We start from the raw sequence: 24,746 nt of genomic DNA, 5'->3' as shown, positions 1-24,746 counted from the left end.
GAGAGATCGATCTTCTCCCCACTAGTTCACTCCCCAGATTGCTGCTCTGGACGAGGCTCAGCCAGACTGAAGCCAGAAGACTGGAACTATGTCCGGGTTTCTCATATGAGTGGTAGGAGCCCAGGTAGTGTGGGCCCTCATCCTCTTCTTGCCCAGGTGCATTAACAGGGAGCTAGATCAAAACGGAGCAGCTGCACCTGAACCATTACTCCAATGTAGGATTCCTAATGGATGCCAGATGTCACAAATGACAGCTTAACCTGCTTTACCGAACACTGGACCCCTGAGTCTTTATTTCTTACTTATAAATGCAGTCACTATCTAGATAGAATTCATTCTTTAAGGAATGAATAACATCAAAGAAGGATTTAGTTTCTGGATTTAGTTGAAATTTACGAAGACATTTTCTTTAAATACCAAAAATCTAGACCGTAATTTAGCAAAGTAGTCGAACCAACACATTAAGAGGCTCAGATATAATTTTCCTTTATAATATGCAAAATATCTTTTTCTAATACATTTTTTCTTTATTTTAAGGTATATCTTTTGAAATAGTATGTGAATATGATACATAATTCAAAGCCTGTGAAAGGATAACCGTGTGAAAAGTCATTTGTGGCCCTGTCACCCTGCCATCCAATAATTCTTCCTGGAAGCAACCACTGATAACCAGTTTCTGGGGTTTCCTACTAGAAGTATGCTACACATGAGAACATAAATACGTGTGTGTGTGTGTGTGTGTGTGTGTTCTATAAATGCACATATAAACATTTCTCATACTCTCTGTACCTTGGTCTTTTTAACAAAATGTCAGGGAGTGGATTTGATGTTAGTAAACACAGAGCTGCCTTACTCTTCTTCAGCTTCCTTCAAGTCTGCTGTGCCCAGAGCTGGTCAACTGCAGTGGCTGCTGTGAAAGGGATGAGGCTCCCCCTAGTGTTTCTATTCAGCCCTGGGAAATGTCCAATATTCTTTCTATTTCTATTCCAGTGCAGCTGTAGTCTTACTAATAATATGAGGGGAACATTATTAGAGCACAGTGGGGAAATACTTCACAGAAGAGAGCCCCATGTGGTAGGGCTTGTCTGGGGGGGTAAAGGAAACAAAGATGAGTCCTTCAAGTCTGACTCCTGTTCTGTCCTTTGCCGACCTGGTCTACAACCCCCTCCACTAGAGCATCTGATTTCTGTCACCACCAAGAAATCTGCCATGGAGGGTATGAAGTTAGATCTTTTACAAGCTTATTTAGGACCTAGAACTTAATTTTCAGAGGATGATAGATACTATCAACATTAATAATATCTTTTAAAAATAATTTCTTTTGTGGGGCCAGCGCTATGGCTCAGCAGGTTAACACCCTGGCCTGAAGCGCCAGCATCCCATATGGGTGCCAGTTCTAGTTCCAGCTGCTCCTCTTCCAATCCAGCTCTCTGCTATGGCCTGGGAAAGCAGTAGAAGATGGCCCAAGTGCTTGGGCCCCTGCACCCGTGTGGTAGACCTCTTGGCTCCTGGCTTCGGATGGAAGACCTCTCTCTCTGTCTCTATCTTTCTCTGTAACTCTGCCAGTCAAATAAATAAAAAAAATTTTTTTAATAATATCTTAAGATCTAAAGTAACTTCACAATTCTCAATATCTTAAAAGAAAAACTCATCCACCTACACTAAATCTCCCCTGGAAGTATAGTGAACCTAATTTTAAGTTTAAAGCCTAGGATAGATTGAATAGGGGCTCATAGCGTCCTTCAGATTTCATTAAAGTTTTCCTAACCAATTTGGCAAATACTTAAGCTTTGAAAATATTCAATTCTGGCCGGCGCCACGGCTCAATAGGCTAATCCTCCGCCTGCGGCACCAGCACACCGGGTTCTAGTCCTGGTCGGGGTGCCGGATTCTGTCCCGGTTGCCCCTCTTCCAGGCCAGTTCTCTGCTGTGGCCCGGGAAGGCAGTGGAGGATGGCCCAGGTGCTTGGGCCCTGCACCCGCATGGGAGACCAGGAGAAGCACCTGGCTCCTGGCTTCGGATCAGTGCGCTGCGCCAGCCGCAGCGTGCCAGCCGCGGTGGCCATTGGAGGCTGAACCAACAGCAAAAGGAAGACCTTTCTCTCTGTCTCTCTCTCTCACTGTTCACTCTGCCTGTCCAAAAAAAAAAAAAAAAAAAAAAAAATTCAATTCTAACTATAGTCACTACGACTCCACTATGAAGAAAATATTTCCATCTTACAGTCGAAAATAGGAGAGGATAGGCATAACGTTGGCACATCAGCTAACAAAATGAACAAAGTTAATGTTCATGGAATATTAGTAAACCTTAAGAAAGAAAACATTTTCAAAATACGAATCTTATCCTATCATGTTTTATTAGATTGTAGCTACCTAGATTATGGTTTCATTTTGATCACCAAACCACGTTAAGCCGTAAGGACCTTTTAAACCAAGAACCTTCGGAAATTGGTGACAGATAACACTGTTAAGTGGGCATTGGGAGTACTAATAAAATTATTTGTTGTTGACTCTGACATAAAGATAAAAAATTATAAAGCTTAATGCCTGAAATTTTCAGTTTGTTCAGTAGTAGGAATCTGAAAGAATCCAAGTTCTCTTTTTTTTTTTTTTAAGATTTTTATTTATTTATTTGAAAGTCAGAGTTACACAGAGAAAGGAGAGGCAGAGAGAGAGAGAGGTCTTCCATTCACTGGTTCACTCCCAATTGGCCACAATGGACGGAGCTGCGCCGATCCGAAGCCGGGAGCCAGGAGCTTCTTCCGGGTCTCCCACGCGGGTGCAGGGCCCCTAGGACTTGGGCCATCTTCTACTGCTTTCCCAGGCCATAGCAGAGAGCTGGATCGGAAGAGGATGGGATGCCGGCACTTCCGGCCAGGGCGTTAACCTGCTGTGCCACAGCGCCGGCCCTCCAAAGTTCTCTTGTGTAATATTATTTGGTGTAGTCATTTGCCCAAAAGGAAATGGGCTCTATATCTATAAATAGTACAAAGCAAACAAGAGTATTGATGTATTTAAGTTGATGTATTACTATACAAATATTACTTTTTCATATATTGCTGGAGCTATTCCATCCAGGAAGGAATTTCTGAAGCCTATTAAGGGCTCTCATTAAATTCTGTTGATTGATCAGCACACGCAAAACAGAGGCAAGTGTCAGCTGATATATTTATCCAGTGCTCACTCAGTATGCCTGGGGATAGCTTTTAACTTGGAAAAAAAGTCTCATGCTGTTAAAAATGGAAAACTTCAACTCTTAGGGACAGTAATCTATATTCACATTAGATTAGGGAAGTGTTTCTGTGTCACAAAGAAACTTAAAGAACTACATGAACATGTGACCAATATGCTTTCAAAAAGCAAAAATATTTCCGGAGAAAACATAGCCTATCTGTAAGTAATTCATGTTCACTACAAGGAACATTTCTTTGGTAGCACTGGGGAGCACATTGTTTGCTGTGGAATTAATTCTACCCAAACGCTGAGTTTTCTAATTAGCAAATAATGTATATCATTGGTTGAAATACAAAGCTAAAAAGTTTCCCAGTCTCCCCCACTTAAAGTTCTCTGTGCAGTCAGAAACTTGACAGATTTTTTAAGGAACATTGTCCATGACAAGAGATACTACTCTGACCAATTTGCTAATCATACTAGAAAGCTGAGGTTCGTTCTTCCATCTGATTTTAAGGCAGAGTAAACTCAATGGTGCTTGTTTGTATTCACCTTTTCTCTAATTCCACCCAGTTATTACCAAGAGGAGCAGAAAACTGGCAGAGTAATTATGATAACAGTATGTAATGTTTATTCAGCATTTCTGTCTAACCTGGCACCACGCCGGGGACTTGGTATTATTTTATTTGTCCTTGTCATATTTTCCCCAACTTCAGAAGGGAAACAGAGGTCTGTTACTGCACAGCTAGTAAATTAGTAGGGCCAGAACTGAAATCCCTGGGTGACACTGGTTAGTGTCCTTAAGTACTATCCTCAATGGTTAAGAATAATGTGTGTGAGTACTTGGTAGGTTTGGAGAAGGCCTTTTTTAATGCTAATATTTGAAATCATCCTAAGCTTATATTAAAGGCTAGCCCAGCTTTTACTGTGTTTACTTGTTAGGCTTCAGGAATATCATGTGATTGGTAATATATGCAAATCTTTTGACAAGTAGTCCATGTGTTCTAACAGGTTTGACCATGCTATCAATTTATAACTCTTCTTAGAAACTTCCCTTTTGCCCAGTTTTCATTGTTTTTTTTTTTTTTTTAAATCACCAAATCGTGTTACTAATGTTGTGTTTTGGTTTGTTTTTTACAGTGATCCTTTTCTGTATGGCTGCCCTAATATTTCCAATAGGATTTTACATCAATGAAGTCGGAGGTCAACCTTATAAATTACCCAACAACACAGTAGTTGGGTCTTCATATGTACTTTTTGTCTTATCAATTTTCTTTACAATAGTAGGACTTCTATTTGCTGGCAAAGTTTGTTTACCAGGCTGATGAATGTCTAAGTTGCTTGAGTCTCTTATTATTTTTTATTTTTATTTTATTTTTTTATTTTTTGGAGGGTGGGGAGGACAAAGGCAAGGCATCTGAGCAGTCCTCTCGTGGGAAGATGCTTAGATGCACCCGATGCTGAAAGGAGAGAATGCTTTTGATTTGTTCTCACTATGCACTTTGGATTTAAAAAAAGAAAATGAGAGCCTTTTTCATAACCAAATACAGACAATGTTGACTAAATCTCCTGAGCATATTCAGGCAGTCAGGTCTGCACTGTGATAGCAACCTAGTGAAGGAGAATGCTTTATTCTGAAAAGCACGTGGCCCTTTGTGACTCTGTTGTTCCGTTTTAACGTCTAGTGATTCATTTGAGGAAAAAAAAGTCTAAGTATTTATGAATCAAGGTGGACCGGAGGGATGCAAGAGAAGTTCATGTGGGGCTGGCCTCACCTCCTAAAAATTAGTGTTCACAACTTCCTTGTCATGGTTTCAGCCTTTGGCACCAGAATGGATTGCCGTTGCATTACTGCACCAAGAAGCCAATAGATCAAAACTTGTCTGCTAAAATGTATGTAAAAATTCTGAAATTCCCTATTCTCTGTGTACAAAAAACAAAAATCAAACACTAAGACACATGTTGTTTGGGTGGGTGGGTGGGTGAAATCTTCCTTATATTTATATAAATATATATATAATATATATATTTTGCTGATGCAGTATACAGTGTGTATATATGTGTGTGTGTGTGTGTATGTGTGTGTAAATTTATATATGCACACATGCAAACAGTTCCTGGAAGAGAACTCTGAATGCTTTGCTAGCAAAACACTGTGGTGTGCAAACCTAGAACTCAGTAGAAAAAAAGCCATTTATCTGAAGGCTGCATAGTGGAGAGAGTCTTCAGTTTACCTCATTCTTTGTAGCAGCCCTTGATTTTAACAGGTTTTTGTAATAGGTACAAATAATCCCATGCCTTTCTAGGTGCAATTTTAAGTTAAGCTAAAAATTCTTTGTAGGGTTAATTTATTTGTATATGATAGTAGAAGGTAAGATCTTGTCAAACCTTATGATTTGGGGAACCTGACACTATTTAAATTATTGGCAGTTGTTGTCTATTGTACAGAGATTCTTTTTTCTACTGGCTCGGTCTGTTACATTAATAATGCGTTTTATATGTTCAAGCACACAACTTTACATAAATACAAAGCTCACTAATAAATAGGCTATTTTTGGCATTTGCAACACTAATTTCACTCTGCCATAAAAGTTAAAACCTGTGTTCTTTTCATCTGTAAGCGCTATTAATACATGTCTACCAAAAACCTGAGCAATACAGTATTTTCTTTGTATGCTATCGGTATGCCTTTGTTTGCTAAAAAACTAAAGTTTTTCATTTACTTTAAAGGGCTGTACTAAACCCACAGCTTTTAAGTTTTTTCCTAAAAGAAGCATTTCAGCTAACCCTTGAATTCAAATAGTTTAAAATGCAGTATTTCTCTTCTCCACATTTCCATGCCTTCATGTCAATGCTTAGTTGTTTTTCCTGGTGAACTCTATAGAGAATCTCCTGTTGGAAATGTGGGGCAGGAAGGTGTTTTTTAGCCATGAAGCTAAGTTCTTCCTCTTCATAGTGAAATGGCAACCCAAATGTCCCTTCCAGTAGAATGAGAGTCCTGTGTAGCCCATGCTTCTCACAGGCAGAAGTGAGTGCACTGTTTAAGAAACTGCGCTATAATGTACGGAGCAGTCACTTTAGAGATGAGTCCTCCTCCTTAGATATTCAAAGTACAAAAAGGAGGAGTTTGATGTGTTTCACACTGGCTTGTTTGACACTCATCTATCTTACAGTTAATTCTGCAGTATTTTATTGTGAGAGAAAATCTCAGTGTTTTGGCTCACTGGGGAGTTGGGGAAAGAGGTGGACCCAGCCCTGTGGTGCATTCCTTGAGTGTTCTAGGGGAATATCATATTTTTCCTTGCCAGTGTAAAAGAAGCCTTTGGGAAATCCTAAGGGAGACTATTTTTTCCCCAAGTATTATGATATCTAGTCAATTCTAAGAATACCACTGGACATGTGCTACCGACATTTGGGTTTGCATTTTCCATTTTGATTGGATTAGTCTTCAGTCAAATGGTTCACTTTGAAGGAAAGCTTTGGTTGTCACCATTATACCACTGAGATTAAGTGTTAGCAAAGTATGGTTTAAATTAATTCGTGATATGACCAAGAGCTTTTCTCTTCCAAAAGATGAATTTTATTGTAAATAGTTTCTCAAAATATTTTTTAACTGGATCATGAGCATGGGGAGAGAAAGTTTCTCAGCTGCTAAGAATTTCCCCACTGTTTACTTCCTTCACTTACGGTGGTATTGCATATAAGATTACTAAATTTAAGGTTTTATTTGTATCTATTACCCAAACCATTAAGTTGTCTTTATTTTCATCACCATCTTGGAGGTCCAGTGCCTAAAGGGCTGATGGGAGGGGAAAGCTTCCTGTAGCCAGTCAGCACTCTAACCCAGGATTGAAACCATCCCATCAGGTAGTATGTGAAGTCAAGTCTTTGTATTCTTCCAGACCAAACAATGAAATGGACTCATTCATATAAATTTCTATAAATCCTGTAAGTGAAAAACTAGACAACTGTTAGCAGTTGCTTTTAAAAAGGTCACTATAGTAAGTACCACATAGTACAGTATTAATTTATAGCAGGAAATCATATCTTGTAAACTGTATATAAAACACTGTTTTATGGTGCAATCATTTGTCAAAACTTGTCTGTTACATTGTTTTTTTAGAGTGTGTGCATTACTCTCATACCTAAGAATATCACTGTAAAATCTGCTGAAAACTATTTTTAGGTTTTATTTGCACAAGACTGAATTAGTTTGAAATTTTTGGAAGCTCCTATTGAACATGCCTAAACATCTATAAACATGAAAAATCTTCAGTTCATTAAAAGCAAATGTTTCAGTATGATTCTTTCCAAAGGTAATCCATGTTCTATGTTGTTAATGTGTGTATGTAATTCTTCTGACTCTCCCACCTCTTATAAATCTATTTTGTTTCATTTGTTTTGTTTTTGAAGGATGGCTCTTTTTTTGTTTCTTTTTAATGTTCTAGATGACCAAAACACTTTATTGGTTTTTACACGTTCACCTAAAACTTTGATATCCCCACTTGATGTTCTGTGAATTTACTAATATCTTAAATGAAATAATAAATGGTCCTGGTGACAAACAATCTATTGACTTAGAGGAGAGGCCATGAAAAAGTATTGGAAACTAACTTTGCGTTTACTCTTACTATTATTTCTGCATCGTGGGCTTCTTGGGAAGAACATGTTGCATTTATTTTGTCTTTATTAAAAGACTACTAGCCACAAGTTACTATCAGTGTAATAACCGTTTTATCAGCCCACTTTGATCTTCTTTTAAAAATTAAATTTACATTTCCAATTCAAAATAGTAAACTGTCTTTCAGAAAATTTTTGAAGGATAAAAATACATGAAGGAAAAAAGTGGCCTGTGTAGGTAGAATTCCTTACACAGGACTTTTAGTTGTATCACCTCAAGAGATTTTAAAGTTTGTGATCAAGGTCTGTATATTTTCCCAAACTTTATTAAGAATTGTTTTCTAATTGGTTATAACATTTTTCAATTAATAGTTTCAAAACAAATTGTTAATACAACTGTACAAAATGAACATAATTTTCTTCACTTGTATTTTTGTTATTGAGCAAGTTTATCAAAATAAATTGTCTACTAAAGAAACTAAAAATGCTTCTATTACTTTAAGCTTTTACTTGAAATTTCTTACAGAGGTTTCACATGTTCACACACTGACACTTCCAACACCTCTTGGATTGGTTTTGTTAGCATTGCATTGGGTGGTATAGGGGAGAGGTGGTTCTCCCCATCCCTTCTTCCATTCCCCCATCTTAGCTGACCTCTGGAGAAGAGATGCCATTAATATTCTAGGACGTCGATTAGGCCATGTTTACCAATAAGAGTCACTAAGCAATAAAAGCCCACACGCATACACATGACTCTCTTTTCGGCATCTTGCTTTTGTAATCTCAGAGAAACTGCTCCAAGCTCCCTCAGGCCAGACGTTTTTCCTTCTTTCTTGAACAGAGACCTAAATCCATCTTTGCTTCAGTCTTCTGTTTCTACTTTACTGCAGGTCAAAGGATCTTAGCTTCTAAGATTTTTTTTTTTAAGAAAGCCTTTATTTAATAAATATAAATTTCATAGGGATAGCTTTTGGAATATAGCAGTTACCAAGATCTTAAAATACGTATTACAGGAGCAGTATAGAGGCCTTCAGGTTTTAGACTTATCCATGTGCTGTATCACAGCTTTATCATACCTCTCTGGAGGTATCAAGATTAGCCTGATAGTAAAGTATTTCCCCTTTGATGCTCTTTCTTCCTGTGGCCTACCCAGGAGCCTCATGGGGAATTGAGGGATGAGGAAATGGTAAGAGTTAAATACGCCTGGGTGCTGGGAAGTAAGGGTGTCTTCTCAGTGTGCTCACCCATCCTGGTTTGCCTGAGACGGGTCCCCCAGGACATGGGAGTTTAGGTGCTGTTAACTGAGCTAAGACCAGATTAGTGACCCTTTATTCACACATCCAATCTTGTCCCAATTTATAACACAGAATAGAGGTATTTGAAGGGTTCCTATCTGTAAGCATTGATGAGTAGGTTGGTTGATATTATAATAGTAGACGTCTTTTGAGCTTGTAAGGGTAGGTAGAACACTTTCTCTCTTTGGTAATACCTTCAGAAAAGAGAACAGATGACTTTAAAAACAGTAACGTGAGTTCAAAAATACCTTGTTTTAATGGCCTTCCATCTACTCTGTTCTAGCCATTATTTGAAATGATTACAGGAAAAGCACAAAGATTGGAAGAGTATGGATTTCTTTTATGCATAGTCAACTTTTCTGGGTCACAGTTACCCAGCAACAAAATTAAGGTAGTTATTTATAAATTATATTAAAGATAGCATAATGTTACATTGTTTTTTAGAGTTTAGTGCTTTTCTCAGGAGAATAAAATAGTGTAAGATGATAATTTCAAGCACACTGGTTTTCACACATCAGCCCCAATTCCAGTCACAGGCTAAGACCACCTAAGATGAAATTTCAAGAAGATTTTTTCATGTCCCTCAAAAAATTTTAGAGGTAGATGGAATTTTGTAAAAGTATGTGTCCATTTTCCAGATAAAGGAATTGAGGCCTCTGAAAGGCACAGTGACTTTGCCAAAGTCACACAGCTAGGTCTCAGCTGAGCCCTCAGCACAGCAAAGAATTTCATTGAAAAAAGAGCCTTGGACCTAGGAGAGGTGTCCATATCCTGTAACCATGTGCACCTGTCTTCCTTTAACTGATATCCATCCACTTTAGTCCATCCAAATTCTGCCAAAATAGTCACTGTAAAAGAAAGCATATGGGGCCAGCACCGAGGCTCACTTGGTTAATCCTCCGCCTGCGGCGCTGACATCCCATATGGGCGCCAGGTTCTAGTCCCGGTTGCTCCTCTTCCAGTCCAGCTCTCTGCTGTGACCCAGGAAGGCAGTGGAGGATGGCCCAAGTGCTTATGTCCCTGCACCCGCATGGGAGACCAGGAGGAAGCAAATGGCTCCTGGCTTCAGATCGGTGCAGCGCCAGCCATAGTGGCCATTTGGGGAGTGAACCAATGGAAGGAAGACCTTTCTCTCGGTCCCTCTCACTGTCTATAACTCTGTCAAATTAAAAAAAAATACAATTTTCTATTTTACAGTTCTTTCATCCCCACTGTCCATAGGATGAAGTCCAAAATCCTTTAAGTTGGCATTGAAAACTTCCTGATCTGGCTTCAAACTCTCTCCAGTCTTAATTTCCTACTGCTGTCTCTTCCCCTTTTACTGCCAACCAGCCCATTGCCCAGTATCTCACTACAGCTCGTGGCTGTGTTGATACCACCTCCTCCTGCGGTTTTTCCTTAATCCTGCCCCACATTTGAAATGTATCTCATCTTTTGTACTTTGTGATTCTTTTGTTTCTGTCTCTCTAACAGAACTTACTAAAAGGAAATAGACTGCCTGGATTCACATCTCAATTCTACAGTTCCAGCTCCCTGAACCTTGGTTTTTTCATCTGTAGAATGGGGCCTGTCTTACAGGTTTATTGTTGATTTAAGTAAGGTAAAGAATCTGGCACATATTAAGCATTCAGATGTTAGTCACTGCTATTATTATTACTAAACATTTCTCTATAACTACATTATAAACTCTGAAAGGCAAGGGATATGGCTTTCTCAAATTCCTTGAGACCTAGCACTGTATTTTACACATTGAATTGAATTCTAAAAATTAAATCTGGAGCTATGTGATAAAAGGAAGTTATTAAACTGTATTTCCTGGAGATTTGAAAACCCCGGTCACCTATTTGGCAGAACTGTTTCCATGAAATTCTTCCCAAAGACAGAGGCTTGCCTAATTTCCTGTTAAGTATTAGTTTAATATGTGAGTTTCATTGACCTCCTTAGGATTTCCCGGTGGACTCAAGAACCCTTACTACTGAATTCATAGCACTCCAATATTGCTTATACAGGGAGGACCAGGATGATGCAAGCACTCTGTTTATCCAGAGAGAACTCTCTGTAGGCTTTGTCAAGCTTGCGAGTTCTCTGCTGTCTTGAAGCCATACATTCGGTATGTTTTGCAAAGACTTGGTTCTGCCAAGATGGTTTTAATTATTTCTGCTAAAAGGAAGGGACTCAAACATTTGAACTCATTTTAAGATGTGATTGTCCCCAACTGGCCATTTTATGGCACTTGTGTAAATATTGCCAATGTATTTGGTCACTATTAAAGTGATCTCAATTATCTGTCAGAGCAAGTCAGTAAAATAAATACTGTGTCTTTGGCACTCAGATTGTCTGAGACAATTCAGATATTTCCTTAAGAGCTCTCTTACATTCCTTTGTTCTCTATGATTTAGGCAAACACAGGTGAAGATCCAAAGAAAATCTTCATTCATTGATAAATTGCTAAATCCACAGATCTAAGAAATCTTAATTACCTTCTACATATTCTGGTAATTTAGTTTGTGAGTAGCAAAAGGCAATCTCACCCTTACCCACCTGCACAACTCTAATATGTTACCCCATTTTTGCTTTCAGAGTCATCAGTGGCTTTCTTGTCCTAAGTCTGTTGTGGAGGAGAAAGTTATCATGACTCTAAACTGGACAGAAGGACTTCCTTTTTAAAATAATATATGTCTGTAAAAGTTTTTTAAAAAGCAAGAATACAAAAAATTAAAAGTTCCCTCCCCCCACAGTATAATTTCCAGATAATTAACAATTTATTGGGTATTCCAACAGACATTTCAGTGTTCACTTTTTTTTTTTTTTAAGAGGTAGATTTACAGACAGAGGGAGAGACAGAAAGGTCTTCCTTCTGTTGGTTCACTCCCCAGTTGGCCGCAACAGCCGGAGCTGCACCAGTCCTAAGACAGGAGCCAGGTGCTTCCTCCCAGTCTTCCACATGGGTGCAGGGGCCCAAGCAGTTGGGCCATCTTCTGCTTTCCCACGCCATAGCAGAGAGCTGGATTGGAAGAGGAGCAGCCCGGACTAGAACTGGTGCTCATATGGGATGCCAGCGCCACAGGTGGAGGGTTAACCTACTGCACCATGGCAGCCCCTCAGTGTTCACTCTTTTTTTTTTTTTTTTTTGACAGAGTGGACAGTGAGAGAGAGAGACAGAGAGAAAGGTCTTCCTTTGCCGTTGGTTCACCCTCCAATGGCCGCTGCGGCCGGCGCACTGCGCTGATCTAAAGCCAGGAGCCAGGTGCTTCTCCTGGTCTCCCATGGGGTGCAGGGCCCAAGCACTTGGGCCATCCTCCACTGCACTCCCTGGCCACAGCAGAGAGCTGGCCTGGAAGAGGGGCAACCGGGACAGAATCCGGCGCCCCAACCGGGACTAGAACCCGGTGTGCCGGCGCCACTAGGCGGAGGATTAGCCTATTGAGCCGCAGTGCCGGCCTCAGTGTTCACTTTAACAAAAGCAAGATAATAGTTACAAACATACACACCACATTTCTTTATTTTTTAATAATTTTTGACAGCAATTTTTCTGTGTTAGTAAATACAGAGCTTCCTTATTTTGGGGTACATATATATACATATATGCATACATATATACACACATGTAAAAATACAAGGACAATTAAAAAAGCTACTCTAAATGGAATTAACATTTTTTGATAATAAAACATTTTGAAATCCATGAACATTCACAATACACATTTTTCGTGAATTTTTGAAGACCCCTTATATGTATGAATTTCAAAATGTTTCTGCACCAAAGCAAACTTACCTCTTAATTTTACTTTCCACAGACTTTCTGAAGTACCCATATATATATAGATATAAATAGATGTATTCTTCGTATTTTATTGTACATTTGTCTCCAGATTTTTGCTATTACAAATGATGCTGCTATGAACTTAAAAAATTTCTCAAATAATCATGACAACTTGACATCATTATTGAGGCATATAAACCACTCTGTTAAGACAATCAAATTTTCAAAAGTGTTGTGATTAAATGAATAGTGACACTCAATAAGTTTAGAGAAATAAATATTAAATTTGTGTGCTGCATGCTTTTCCATATGTCTTAATGAATCCTCTTCCTATGAAGTAAGAGGTGGTATTTTATAGACCAGGAAGCTAAGGATCAAAAAGGTGAACAGCTTACCCAGTGGGGTTCTCTAGCTAATAACTGGTGAATCTAGATTTCAAACTTAGGTTCCCTGACTTGAGATCTAGGACTCCTGCTGTCCCACATTGTCAGTTTGGCTAGTCTAAAGGAAATAAAAATAGCTTGTCCCAGTTGCATGATTCCTTGGCTCAAACATGAGCAGCTAAATCTATGGTTTGCTTCTTCTGGATGTGGAATGCAAATAACCATAAAAGCAGTCCCTACTTAAAAACAACTTGTGAATAATACCTACTTTGTTAACAGAAAGTAACAATAAGAAAAAACTACTTAAGTTTGTGTTTAATCTTCCATCAATTCACCTCTCACTGTCAGGCCTTCTCTATTGATTTTACTGGGCCCTTGCAGGATTTGAGTTTGCAGGGAGATCTCCCTAAAGAAACTACTCCCTACCCCTCTCCCATGGCATTTAAAAATCAAGCAGATCCCTCCTGCCATGTTGCTAGAAAATGTATTGGTTATTAGGGTACCATTAGGTTGTGCAGTGATCCATAGCTCAGAAATCAGGAAGGGCCCTCCAGTTGTTTGTCAGCTGTCTTCCCATCACTCCTGAGACATCGGTTGTCCCAGAATGCTGCCGAAGTTTCACTATGCCCATCCCACCTTGGAGCGTGATAAACTTTGTAGGGCTGGGAACTCCTATGCCTGTGGACTCTCCCTGGGTGCATCAAGGACCTGTTTCCTCTGGGTGTTACCATCTCACCACAGTGTCGCTTCTGGCAAGTGCTGAGCAGGCCTCTGCTCCCTTTAATTTTCAGATCTCTGACTTCTTGATGTCTATTTGGGAAAATATCCCCTTCTCTTTGGCTTCCTTCAGAGGCATGTTTGCCTAGCACTTATGTCCCCTTCTTTGGATTAAAAAAAAAAAAAAAAAGATTTTTTTTCTTTTGGAAAACTGCTCTTTTCCTACCTCCATGCCATATGGTTTCATGGGCTAATTTAACCTTCTGGTTCCAGAACTGGATACAAGCCACTTGGCCAATCAGATTCATCGTGATTGATTCAGGAGTAAGCATGGCATGTGATCAAACCAAGCCTGGAACTTTGCTGGAATTTGAGGAAAACAGGTGTTCTTCCTTAAGGGTTGCTAATTATTAAGGGGAAAGTTTGATGCTGCTGATGTTCAGGTTTGTCAGATTAAGAGCTCACCTAAGAATCAAACCATCACAGAAAAAAAAGCTGAGAAATGGAGACAATTTTATTAACATTTTAGCCATTGTGTCTAGCCATGCCAGAAATCAGAGCTATTCCTGGACTTTTCTGTTATTTGAGCAAATAAACTTCTGTTTTTCCTTAAGCCAATTTGAGTTGGATTTCTGTTACTAACTGAAAGACTCTTCATACACTTGCACTTTCCTCTTGACATCAAACACATTCCTCACTTTCCTCTTGACATCAAACACATTCCTCACCTCCCCTACTTTGGCATGTCACTTTAATCTTTTAGTTAGCTTAGGGCTTTTACAAAAGACAAAAAGCTATTAACTTGAGGTTGCTTCCTCTCAACCCAAAGAAAAGCACCTGCTCCTACTTTGAAATGAAAGAAAGAAAAAAGCACAAATTGATATGTAAAAAAGGATATCCCACCGTTCTCCTGGGAAATGGGACCAAGTAAGAGCTCCTAAATATAAGAAGAGATGAGGCAATTCTGATCAGTCTCAATATCTTCAGGTAAGAAATTCCTGTGTGCTCTGATACCTAATGGGGTTGGTTGATCATGGCCTATACTCAGGAGTGAGTTAAGAAAAGCAGTATCCATAGGTTTTTTGTTTTTTTTTTTTTTTTTTGACTGGTCATCCAACCTGAAAGAGTTGCTCTGCTTTCTCCATCTGTAAGCCCAAGTAGAAGAAAGCAGTAGCAAAAGAGTGTTGGATCTTACTTGTAAAATGTTGAAAACCCTTGTCTCCAGGGAGCCAAGAAAGTTGCCTGGAGCTCCAGTGACTCAGAAAAGAGTGTCTTAGGCTGAGTGTTGGGTATAAGCAGTTAAGATACTGCTTAGGTTGCTTGAATGCCTGGATTGGAGTCCCCCAGCTTGCTTCCAGCTTCTGGCTAATGCACACCCTAGTGTGCATACCGACAATGGCTCAAGTACTTGGATCCCTGCCACACACGTGGGAGACCTGGACTGTTTCAGATTCCTGGTGTAGACCTAGCCCAGCCCCAGCTACTGTAGGCATTTGGGGAGTGAATCAGCAAATGGAAGATCTCTCTTCCTCTGTCCTTGTCTCTCTCAAATCTTTTTTTTTATTGAAAGATGGTGTCTCAAAGCCCTTCCACCCAGAATTTCTATGGGGACACAATAGCTCTGACCTCTTATTCACACAGAAGCTGCTGGTTGCTTGAGGTTCTCTTAAGACTTAACCTCCCTCCTGGGTTTACATATGGCGCTTTCAGTCTGTGACTATCCCAGTGGTCAATAAGCAGTTTGTTTTGAGGGCTCATTGTTTTTCACCTGGCCTATGGGAACCACTGCTGGGTCTGTATCTGAAAGGGGTCTTTACCATTCGATGCAAATGTTCTAATTTATAAAACCAAAAAAAGGTTCAGAATGTGGAGATGAATTTGAGAAATGACTTAGATAAGAATAACTAAATGCAGATCCCTTAGCTGCTCACAAACCTCTCTCTTGACCTCTATAAAAGAGGGGGTTGGGAGGAACCCAACTGTGGGCCAGAGGACTAGTTACATCATAATTGCCTGGAGCAAATCACCTGTTAAAGATTCCTGTTCCCACACCTGACCACAATTCTGAATCAGCCTCCTGGATGGGAATGTCCTTACATTTTTTTAGCAACAACCCAGGTAATTGTGAAGGGCACCCAGCACCGACTGCAGTAGATCATCTTTTCTGATGCCAAGAGGTGGCTGAGCTTGTTGCTGTATTAGCCAGGCTCCGGTGGGGCTGGACCTGGTGGGGGTGGAGATTGTCAGACATCTCCCAGGGACTGTGTCTGGGGAACCCTCGGGGAATGAGGAGGAAAAGGTTACCACCTTCCATACCCATCGGAGATTCTCCGGTGTCTCCTTTCCTCAGTTGCTGCCATGGGAAGGCAGCAGGCACCAGGGCTCTGCTGGCCCAAACCACAGTTCTCTGTTGACTCAGAGGTTCTGAAAATAGAAAAGAGGTCCAAATCCTGCTTCCAGGCTTTTGTGAGGGTGCAGAAAAGCAGAATGACCTGGCAGAGTTTGTTATGTACAACAAAGTGGTAACTTCTTCCCCAGGGTAAGCGAGGTTTTCCCTTTCCCTGCTCCAAGCTGCAGTTGGTGCCGTCTGTTACCTTGGAGACCAGCTAACACTTCCTCTCAGGGCAAGCTCCTCTGTTGAGTTGCTTGGAAGCTTGGAGCAACTAGAAGTGGGAACCAGGAGAAACAGGGCCCTGTGGAAGCTGAAGCCCTTCTCCCAAAGACGAAGAAATAAATGAGGAAATGCAAGTGAGGGTGAGTGTCAAGAGGGTTGATGGGTGGGAAGAGAAAGGGTAGGGGCAGCCCGGATGCTAAGCTATGGACAGAGATTTAGGAAGCCTGACCTCAAAAGTATTTGCTCCATACATGTCAAGCATCGTACTGGGCATGTGACAGCAGCCGAGAAAGTAACGGAGCCGGGCAGGTAGACCGACCATGACAGTTCCATGTGAGACAGTAAGGGGACAGCAACAGGACTTCCACTAAAAGCAAAGTTGCCTCCATGGGGATTTGGGGGCAGTAAACTGGGTTTAGGAGGGACTTCCTGTGTTTTCTTGTCAGACAAAAGGGACAAAGAGTGTTCTGGAAGCAATACCAACTTAAGCAACTGTGGGTTATGAAATAGGTAGGTGTGTCTAAGTAGGAGTTGGCAGGGAGCAGAAAAGGCTGCGGGGTGAGGTGGAGAGGTTGGCAAGGAATGGATCCTGAAGGGGTGATAAGCCTTGTGAAGAAGGGCCCGACCTCGTTACCCTACTGCACTGGGGAGCACAATAGGGTTCTGAACAGGTAGACATAGAAACAGCCCTGCACATTGGAAAAGTCATTCTGGGAGCATGGATTGGAATGATTGGATGGGGGTAAGACTAGAGGTGATTTTGCAGTTAAAAATACATACCCTGGGGATGGCTGTGTCCTGGATAAATATTTAGGAGAATCCTAAATCAGCTGTTAATCATCCAGGAAGTTAGCTGAAGGTTTTCTTTTACCCAATGATCAGAGGTCCCTCTTTTCCTTTGACCAAAATGCCATAAGCTGTGGGCCAGCGGTTTGTATGTTCTAGTCCCCTCCTCCAGTCACTCCCCCATGGTACTGTGGTCCCTCATTGCCTAAACTCTGGACCTGCCCTCAGAGTGTTCAGTACATATTCAATAAAAGCTTTTAGAGCCGCTACTATGATCTAGGCACTGTTTTATGCCGAAAGTTTCTAGCAGGGAACATGACCAGGTCCCTGCCCTCATGGAGCCTCTGGTGCGTCCGTGTGTGTGTCAGAGGGGCAGACAGTAAATGAGTAAATATGTAGAATACCAGATAGTGAATGGTAAAGCAGAGCGAGAGGGCTCCTATTTGACTTAAGGAATCAAAGAAGACTGCTGCCATCAGGGTTCATTTGAGCAGAGGCCTGAGGCTAAGGGCTGCATCCTGTCGTCCTGTTGCTGTCTCTGGTGGACACTCTATGAATGTTCATGGGATGAATGATTGCTTTCCTGTCCTTTGCTGATGTGCTTGAAGATGCCATGCTTTTTTTTTTTTTTTTATAATAGTCCGCATTTCTATAGCACTTTGTGTTCTACAAAGCCCTTTTACAATCTCCGTTTCATTTGCTCCTCTGAACAATGGAGTTGAAGTGGGCAGGGCAGTCGCTGTGATCCCCATTCCACTCTGCAGAGGAAGAAACCAAAGATCCAGAGCTCTTGCCAGTGCCCCACATTGTTTCATTAGTTTTTATGCAGTTCATCCCCCACTCCCTCCAGACAAGCAGGCCTCTGAATGCATTAAGAACTGTTAATCACTTCCTGGAAAGAGGGAACCGAAACACTTCAGCGTGTCTGGTGTTCACGAGGCATTTCTGTCTCAACGTCCGTGCCATTGGAGTCTTGCAGGCAAGTTAACTGAAGTAAAGCAGCCAGAGTTTTTTGTTTGTTTGTTTTTTGGACATTGCCATGTTAATCTGGTGCGTCCAAAAAACAAAGCATCCTCTGAATAAAAGATTAAAGACCCAAAAGAGAAAAGCAAGTTGCTGAATAATAATAATAAATAAGCATTAGCTTATTTAATTTAATGATTGCATAAGAGCACACAGTAAATTAACATTTAAGCTGCAGTTTCATTCAGAGGTTTTTTGTTTGTTTGTTTTTGTTTTTGTTTTTGCTGTATCTTAGCAAGGATTTTTGCTTGTTTTGGTTGCAAGCAATAACAATCTAAATGAGCTAGCTTACGCAAAAAGGTAGGGAGTTATTGGGAATGGAATATCTAGTGAAACCTAACAGCTAAAAGTGAAATCAGTTCTCGCAAGTGCCTTAGACAAATAATTAGAAATCCAAGAACCAAGGTAGCTTCCCCCCCCCCCTTTTTCTTCACCTCCCCTCCTCAGAGTGTTATTGAGTGCTGCTAGTCCTTGCTATCATCTAACTTACAGTGTAATGGGAGAGACACACCAATTTTTAAAAATCACAGTAATAAAAATATCCAAATTAAGTGCTCTAAAGAAAAGGAGCATCATTCTTTAAAAGTCTTGTCTAAGGAGCCATACTGTGGCATAGTGTGTAAAGCTGCTGACTGCAGTGCCAGCATCCCATATAGGCACCTATTTGAGTCCCTGTTGCTCCACTTCTTTTTTTTTTTTTTTTTTTAAGAATGATTTATTTTATTTGAAAGGCAGAGTTACAGAGAGGCAGAGGCAGAGAGAGAGAGAGAGGGAGAAAGGGAGAGAGAGAGAGAGGTCTTCCATCCACTGGTTTACTCCCCAGATGGCCGCAACAGCTAGAACTGTGCCGATCTGAAGCCAGGAGCTGAGAGTTTCTTCCAGGTCTCCCACACTGACGCAGGGGTCCAAGCACTTGGGCCATCTTCTACTGCTTTCCCAGGCCATAGCAGAGAGCTGGATTGGAAGTGGAACAGCTGGGACTCGAATTGGCACCCATATGGGATGCCGGCACTGCAGGCAGCGGCTTTACCCACTATGCCGCAGCGCTGGCCCCACTCTACTTCCAATCTAGCTTCCTGCTAATATGCCTGGGAAAGCAGCAGAAGATGGCACAAGTGCTTGGACCCCTGCACCCACATGGAAGACCTGGAGGAAGCTCCTGGCTCCTGGTTTGGCTTGCACCAGTCCTGGCTGTTGCTGCCATTTGGGGAGTGAACCAGTGAATGGAAGATCACTCTGTCTCTCCCCATCTTTCTCTCTAACTCTGACTTAAAAATAAATAAATCTTTGAAGTCTGTCTAAAATAAAAGAACCTAAAATAGAATGGGATACTGGAGGTTTCCCAGGGGAAGCTGGAATATTCGGTATGGGTAGTATGAAGAAAGCAAAGAAAGTTCTGGAACAAAGACAGGTGCATGTGAAAAGGCCCTGGGGCTAAAGAAAGTGTGTAGCATTCCAGGAGCTAAAAATGAAGGGTTCTTAGGGGACACAGGAGAGGGTTGTGGTGAAGCAAAAAACCTAGAGGGGTAGGTGGGCAGTGACCAGATGACGTGGGGCCTCAGTTGACACCATAGGGATCCTAGCCTTCATCTTATAAATAAAGGGAAGCCTTTAAACAATTTTAAGTAGGAAGAAGAAGGGGGTTGGCAGTACAACATTGGGTTTGTGTTTTTAAAAGCTTGACTTCAGTAGGGAGGGCAGATTGAAAGGGGTGTCTAAATGGGTGCAGGGAGGCCAGTTAGGGTCTGCTGCAGTGGTCTATGGCAGACATGACAGTGGCCTGCACTAGAGGAATGACAGTGAAGATAGGTAAGTGGAGAGACAGAGAGGTAAGATTAACAAGGGTAGGTGACGGATTGGAAATGGGGAATGAGAGTCAAGAATAACTCCTCGGTTTTGATTCAAGTAAGTGGTTTTTCTCCCTAAGCTAGAGAACAATGGAAATAGGATAGGTTTTGTAGGGAATAGGATGAGTTCAGTCTTGGAGATGCTCAGTTTGAAGTTCTCCAAGTGGAAATATCCAGTGTCTATTAATGCACAGGCCTGGAGTCAGAGTGAGAGGTCTGGATTCTTGGTATGCAAGTCATTGATGGACAGATGGCCTGGGAAGAGGGGAGGAAGTGAGGAGAGAATAGTGAGCATGATTTACCCTCAAGGAACATCAACTTAGAATGTTCAGTGCAGGAAGATGTGCCCTCAGAGGAGACCAAGCCAGGAGAGAATGTTCCCATGGAAACTGAGGCAGGGAGACCACTCATTCCATTTTGCTGTGAAGATGGTGTTTTTCTGAATATGCATGGTGACCACCTGCACTTAATCCCAAATTCCTTAGGGAGAGAATCTGATTGACCTGTCCTAGATTGTTGTCCAGCACTGACTCAATAAGGTGTGACTAGTAGAAGGACTTTCCGTATAGGCATAGTTCTCAGAGAAAAGAACTCATTGCGAATTTGTCACTCTTCCCACCCTGCTTCTTAAAATCCCTATGGCCTGGCCAAACAGTCTTCTTGTCCATTCCTTGGATTAGACAAGTTCTTTCCCACCTCAGGAGTTTTGTTGTTGTTTGTCTGTTTGTTTTAGATTTATTTATTTATGTTGAAAATCAGAGTTAAATAGAATGAGAGAGAGCTTTCCAACCACTAGTTCACTCCCCAGATGGTGGCAATGGCCAGTGCTGGGCCGGTCTGCAGCCAAGAGCCAGGAACTTCATCTGGGACTCCCACATGGGTGGCAGGGCCCAAACGCTTGGGCCATTTTCACTGCTTTTCCCAGGCCGTTAGCAGGGAGTTGGATTGGAAGTCGAATAGCCCAGACATGAACTGGCACCTATATGGGATGCAAGCATCACAGATGGACGCTTTACCCACTATGCCATAATGCCAGCCCCTCACTTCAGAGTCTTGACACTCATTGTCCCCTCTGCCTAGTCAAACCTTCACCATATTCTTTTTTTTTAATTTAAAACAATTATTTATTTATTATTTGTAAGGCAGAGAGAGGGAGCGAGAGGATCTTCTATCTGGTTGTTCACTCCACAGTGTTTGCAAGAGTAAGGGTCGGGACAAGCTGAAGTTGGGAGCCAGGTGCTCTATTCGAGTCTCCCATGTGGGTGGCAAGAACTCACATACTTGAGCCATTGTCTGCTGCTTTCCCAGGCACGTCAGCAGGGAGCTGGATAGGAAGTGGAGGAGCCAGGACTTGAATCTACCCTCCAGTGTGGCATTCAGGCATCTAAAACAGCAGCTTAACTCACTGTGCCACAATGCCAGCCCCTTCACCATAATCTTAATGTGGCTACTTCATTTTTATCCTTCAAGGTCTGAGTCCAAATGACACTTACCCTGACCTCCTTACCTATGCAGAGTGGATCCCTTTCTTGATTATAATATCATCCTGATTCCTTCCTTCATAATTTCTTCTCCAATTTGTGATTACAGTCAGCCCTCAATATCCTTGGATTTCGAATCCATGGATTCAACAAACTATGGATGGGAAATACACAAATTATGTCTTATGGAACATACATAGACTTTTTTCCTTGTCAGTATCCTCTAAACAACTTAGTATAACAACTGTGCATGGGCAAATACTATGCCATTTTATAGAAGGGATTTGAGCACCTGCAGATTTTGTTTTTTGCTGTTGGGGGAGGGTAGAGTCTTCAAGCCAATCCCCCTCTGATACTGAGGGGTGACTACTTTATTTAATGTTTTAGTATTAGTCTTTCCCTCTTAAATGATAGCTCCGTGAGGACAAGGACAATATCTGTCTCAGTGGGGATGCTTTTGCCCCCAGCAGACATTTGACAATGTCTGGAGACATCCTCATTTGTCACTGATAGGGAGGCTCCTCCTGGCATTAGTAAGTAGAGACCAGGGATGCTGGTAAACATTCTACAATGCCCAGGATAGTCCTCACAGCAAAGAATTATTGGGTCAAAAGTGGCAAAGTTGAGAAAGCCTGGTCACTTGTTCATCACTGTATCTCAGCGCCAAAGCAGAATGCCTGATAACCCAGTAGGTGTTTAATAAACACTTATTAAATTAATTAATTACAGTGGAGCTGATCTGGACAGTGATGACCTGTGAAGTGCTTATTGTCTACATGCTGCACTTACCCTCTTTTCTGGTGTTTTCTTTTCCACCCTAGGAAGATAAGCGTTGAGTGTTTTTACAATGGCTACACAATCTAGTCATGTCTTCCATGGTCAAGAAAATAACTTTCTGGAGAATGATTGGTAAGCACGATCCTCTGATTTTTCAAAATAAAATGGCGACACCATTTTGCTCCTGCTGTAAGTGGGACTGGGTAAGTGGTCATTGCGATACCTTAGAGGACTTTGGTCACCTAACCACCAGGTCGGTGTACGGAAATGTCTCATGAATGTGGAGTCCATATTTTATCAGGACTCTACAGGAATGCTTCCCATCACCACACAGAAATAAAAGCATTTCTGGAATCCTTCTGGGGACTAGGGGAGAGGAAAGAGGACTTTGGTAGTGTGAAGTCAGTGTTGAGGGCTGGGGCATTGATCAAGTCACTTTGTTTTGTAGCATGAGGAGGAACACTGACAAAGATCCAAAGAAGCAGTTGAACCAGGAGACAATGAATGGACTTGGCCAAAATCCAGACGATGGACTACTGGTTACACATGTTAACCAGACACAGGACCTACTGGTAAAAACCACAGCACTCTCACGGAGTAGCAGCACTTCCAAATCAGTCAGGGACTGTGTCAAACTCTGGGTATTTTACTTTTTTTGAGACCTCAGAACTGAAAAGGATGAATTAGAATTCACTTCTAAATCCCTTTAGAAATGATTGAAAAATCTCTATACTCTTTATAGAATTCGTATAACCTTCTTGGTCACAATATTAAATATTGTGGAGCACATGAAGACTTTAATCATGTTATCGAAGTCTGAAACCTGAGCCATTTGATTCTAAAATCCCCCTTCCTGAGATTGTTATTCTTTTAAGATTCCCTAAAATCTAGATCTAGAAACCTATTTCAGGAAGTGTTGCTGGAACAAGAGAGTTAGGGCAAGGGAGTTAGCCTCCAGGATAACCAGACTGATTGTAGGCTGACTCTCAATGTGCACATGAGCGTTCTTCCCAAGAGAGTGAGTAGATTGTTTACAACTCAGAATTCATTCGGCCTTGGAAGCAGTTGTCAGGTGCAAGGCTAGCCCATAGCCATCTGCTAAACTGCACTGGAGTTCAAATATGACACCATTGAAATGAAAGGCAGGCCGGTGCCGCGGCTCACTAGGCTAATCCTCCGCCTGCGGCGCCGGCACACCGGGTTCTAGTCCTGGTCGGGGCGCCGGATTCTGTCCCAGTTGCCCCTCTTCCAGGCCAGCTCTCTGCTGTGGCCCGGAAAGGCAGTGGAGGATGGCCCAAGTCCTTGGGCCCTGCACCCCATGGGAGACCAGGAGAAGCACCTGGCTCCTGCCTTTGGATCAGCGCGGTGCTCCGGCCGCAGCGTGCCAGCTGTGGCGGCCATTGGAGGGTGAACCAACAGCAAAAGGAAGACCTTTCTCTCTGTCTCTCTCTCTCACTATCCACTCTGCCTACCACTTTAGCATATAATCAGCAGCCCCTGCAGTCAAATCTCTAATGTGTTTAAGAGTACATATTGAACTATTAATAATACAGAGTCCTTGGGGCTGGCATCGCTGCTTAGCCTGTAGGGCCAGCATCCCATATGGGAGCCTGTTCGAGTCCCAGCTGCTCCACTTCCAATCCAGCTCCCTGCAAATATGCCTGGGAAAAGCAGCAGAAGATGGTCCATGTGCTTGGGCCCCTGCCAGCTGTGTGGGAGATCTGGAAGAAGCTCCTGGCTCCTGGCTCCTGGCTTCAGCTTGGCCCAGCCCTGGCTGATGTGGCCATCTGGCGAGAGAACTAGCAGATAGAATTCTGTGTGTGTGTGTGTCCATCTCCCTCTCTCTGTAACTCTAAATTTCAAATAAATTCTTAAAAATATAATTAAAAATATTATTTAAAATACAAAGTCCATGTGCTAAAACATGATAGATTGTGCAAATGCAAGAAAGATGGAGAGATGGTAAATTCTAAATGTATGGTGCTCAGTGTTACCAACCAGGGTGTTGACTGAGTCCTGAAGGGTGAGAAGAGTGACATCTAGTGTTCATAGGATGCACAGCAGTGTTTCCCTAAGTATGGGACAGGCACTATAGTTTTAGGCTGAGCTGTTCAAAGCCAGGACATCCTGTAACCCAGAACCACATAGTGAGGAAGTTACCTTCAGTCAGCCCTCTCTTGATCAGTCATGGAAACAGTACCATCCGGGTGCTAGTTTAGAGGGGCAACATATTGTCCTGGTTACTAGCATGGCTTGGGGTTTACAGCTGC

At 41.8% G+C, this 24,746-nt stretch overlaps 2 protein-coding genes across 11 annotated transcripts in view; both read left to right on the top strand.

Moving 5' to 3' along the window:
* Positions 1-8,275, top strand: part of MOSMO (modulator of smoothened) — a 64,733-nt gene extending 56,458 nt beyond the window's left edge. The window contains exon 3 of one of the 2 annotated variants that reach the window (XM_002711817.5): positions 4,311-8,275. In XM_002711817.5, the coding sequence (XP_002711863.1) occupies positions 4,311-4,495 (185 nt within the window). In that variant the 3' untranslated portion in view covers positions 4,496-8,275. The other variant, XM_070064619.1, reaches the window with a different exon arrangement.
* Positions 7,357-24,746, top strand: part of VWA3A (von Willebrand factor A domain containing 3A) — a 66,334-nt gene continuing 48,944 nt past the window's right edge. The window contains exons 1-6 of one of the 9 annotated variants that reach the window (XM_070064610.1): positions 7,357-7,486; positions 9,369-9,476; positions 14,778-14,935; positions 16,572-16,702; positions 22,521-22,608; positions 22,925-23,048. In XM_070064610.1, coding sequence (XP_069920711.1) covers positions 22,547-22,608; positions 22,925-23,048 — 186 coding nt within the window. In that variant the 5' untranslated portion in view covers positions 7,357-7,486; positions 9,369-9,476; positions 14,778-14,935; positions 16,572-16,702; positions 22,521-22,546. Of the gene's footprint in view, positions 7,487-9,368; positions 14,936-15,043; positions 16,067-16,571; positions 16,703-22,520; positions 22,609-22,923; positions 23,049-24,746 lie in introns of those variants that run through there. The other 8 variants (XM_070064609.1, XM_070064616.1, XM_070064615.1 and 5 more) reach the window with 8 other exon arrangements.

Source organism: Oryctolagus cuniculus, chromosome 19 (assembly GCF_964237555.1).
Source record: "Oryctolagus cuniculus chromosome 19, mOryCun1.1, whole genome shotgun sequence".
NCBI lineage: Eukaryota > Metazoa > Chordata > Mammalia > Lagomorpha > Leporidae > Oryctolagus > Oryctolagus cuniculus.
The sequence above is the reverse complement of the archived record's forward strand: the minus strand, read 5'-3'. Positions and strand labels throughout refer to the sequence as shown.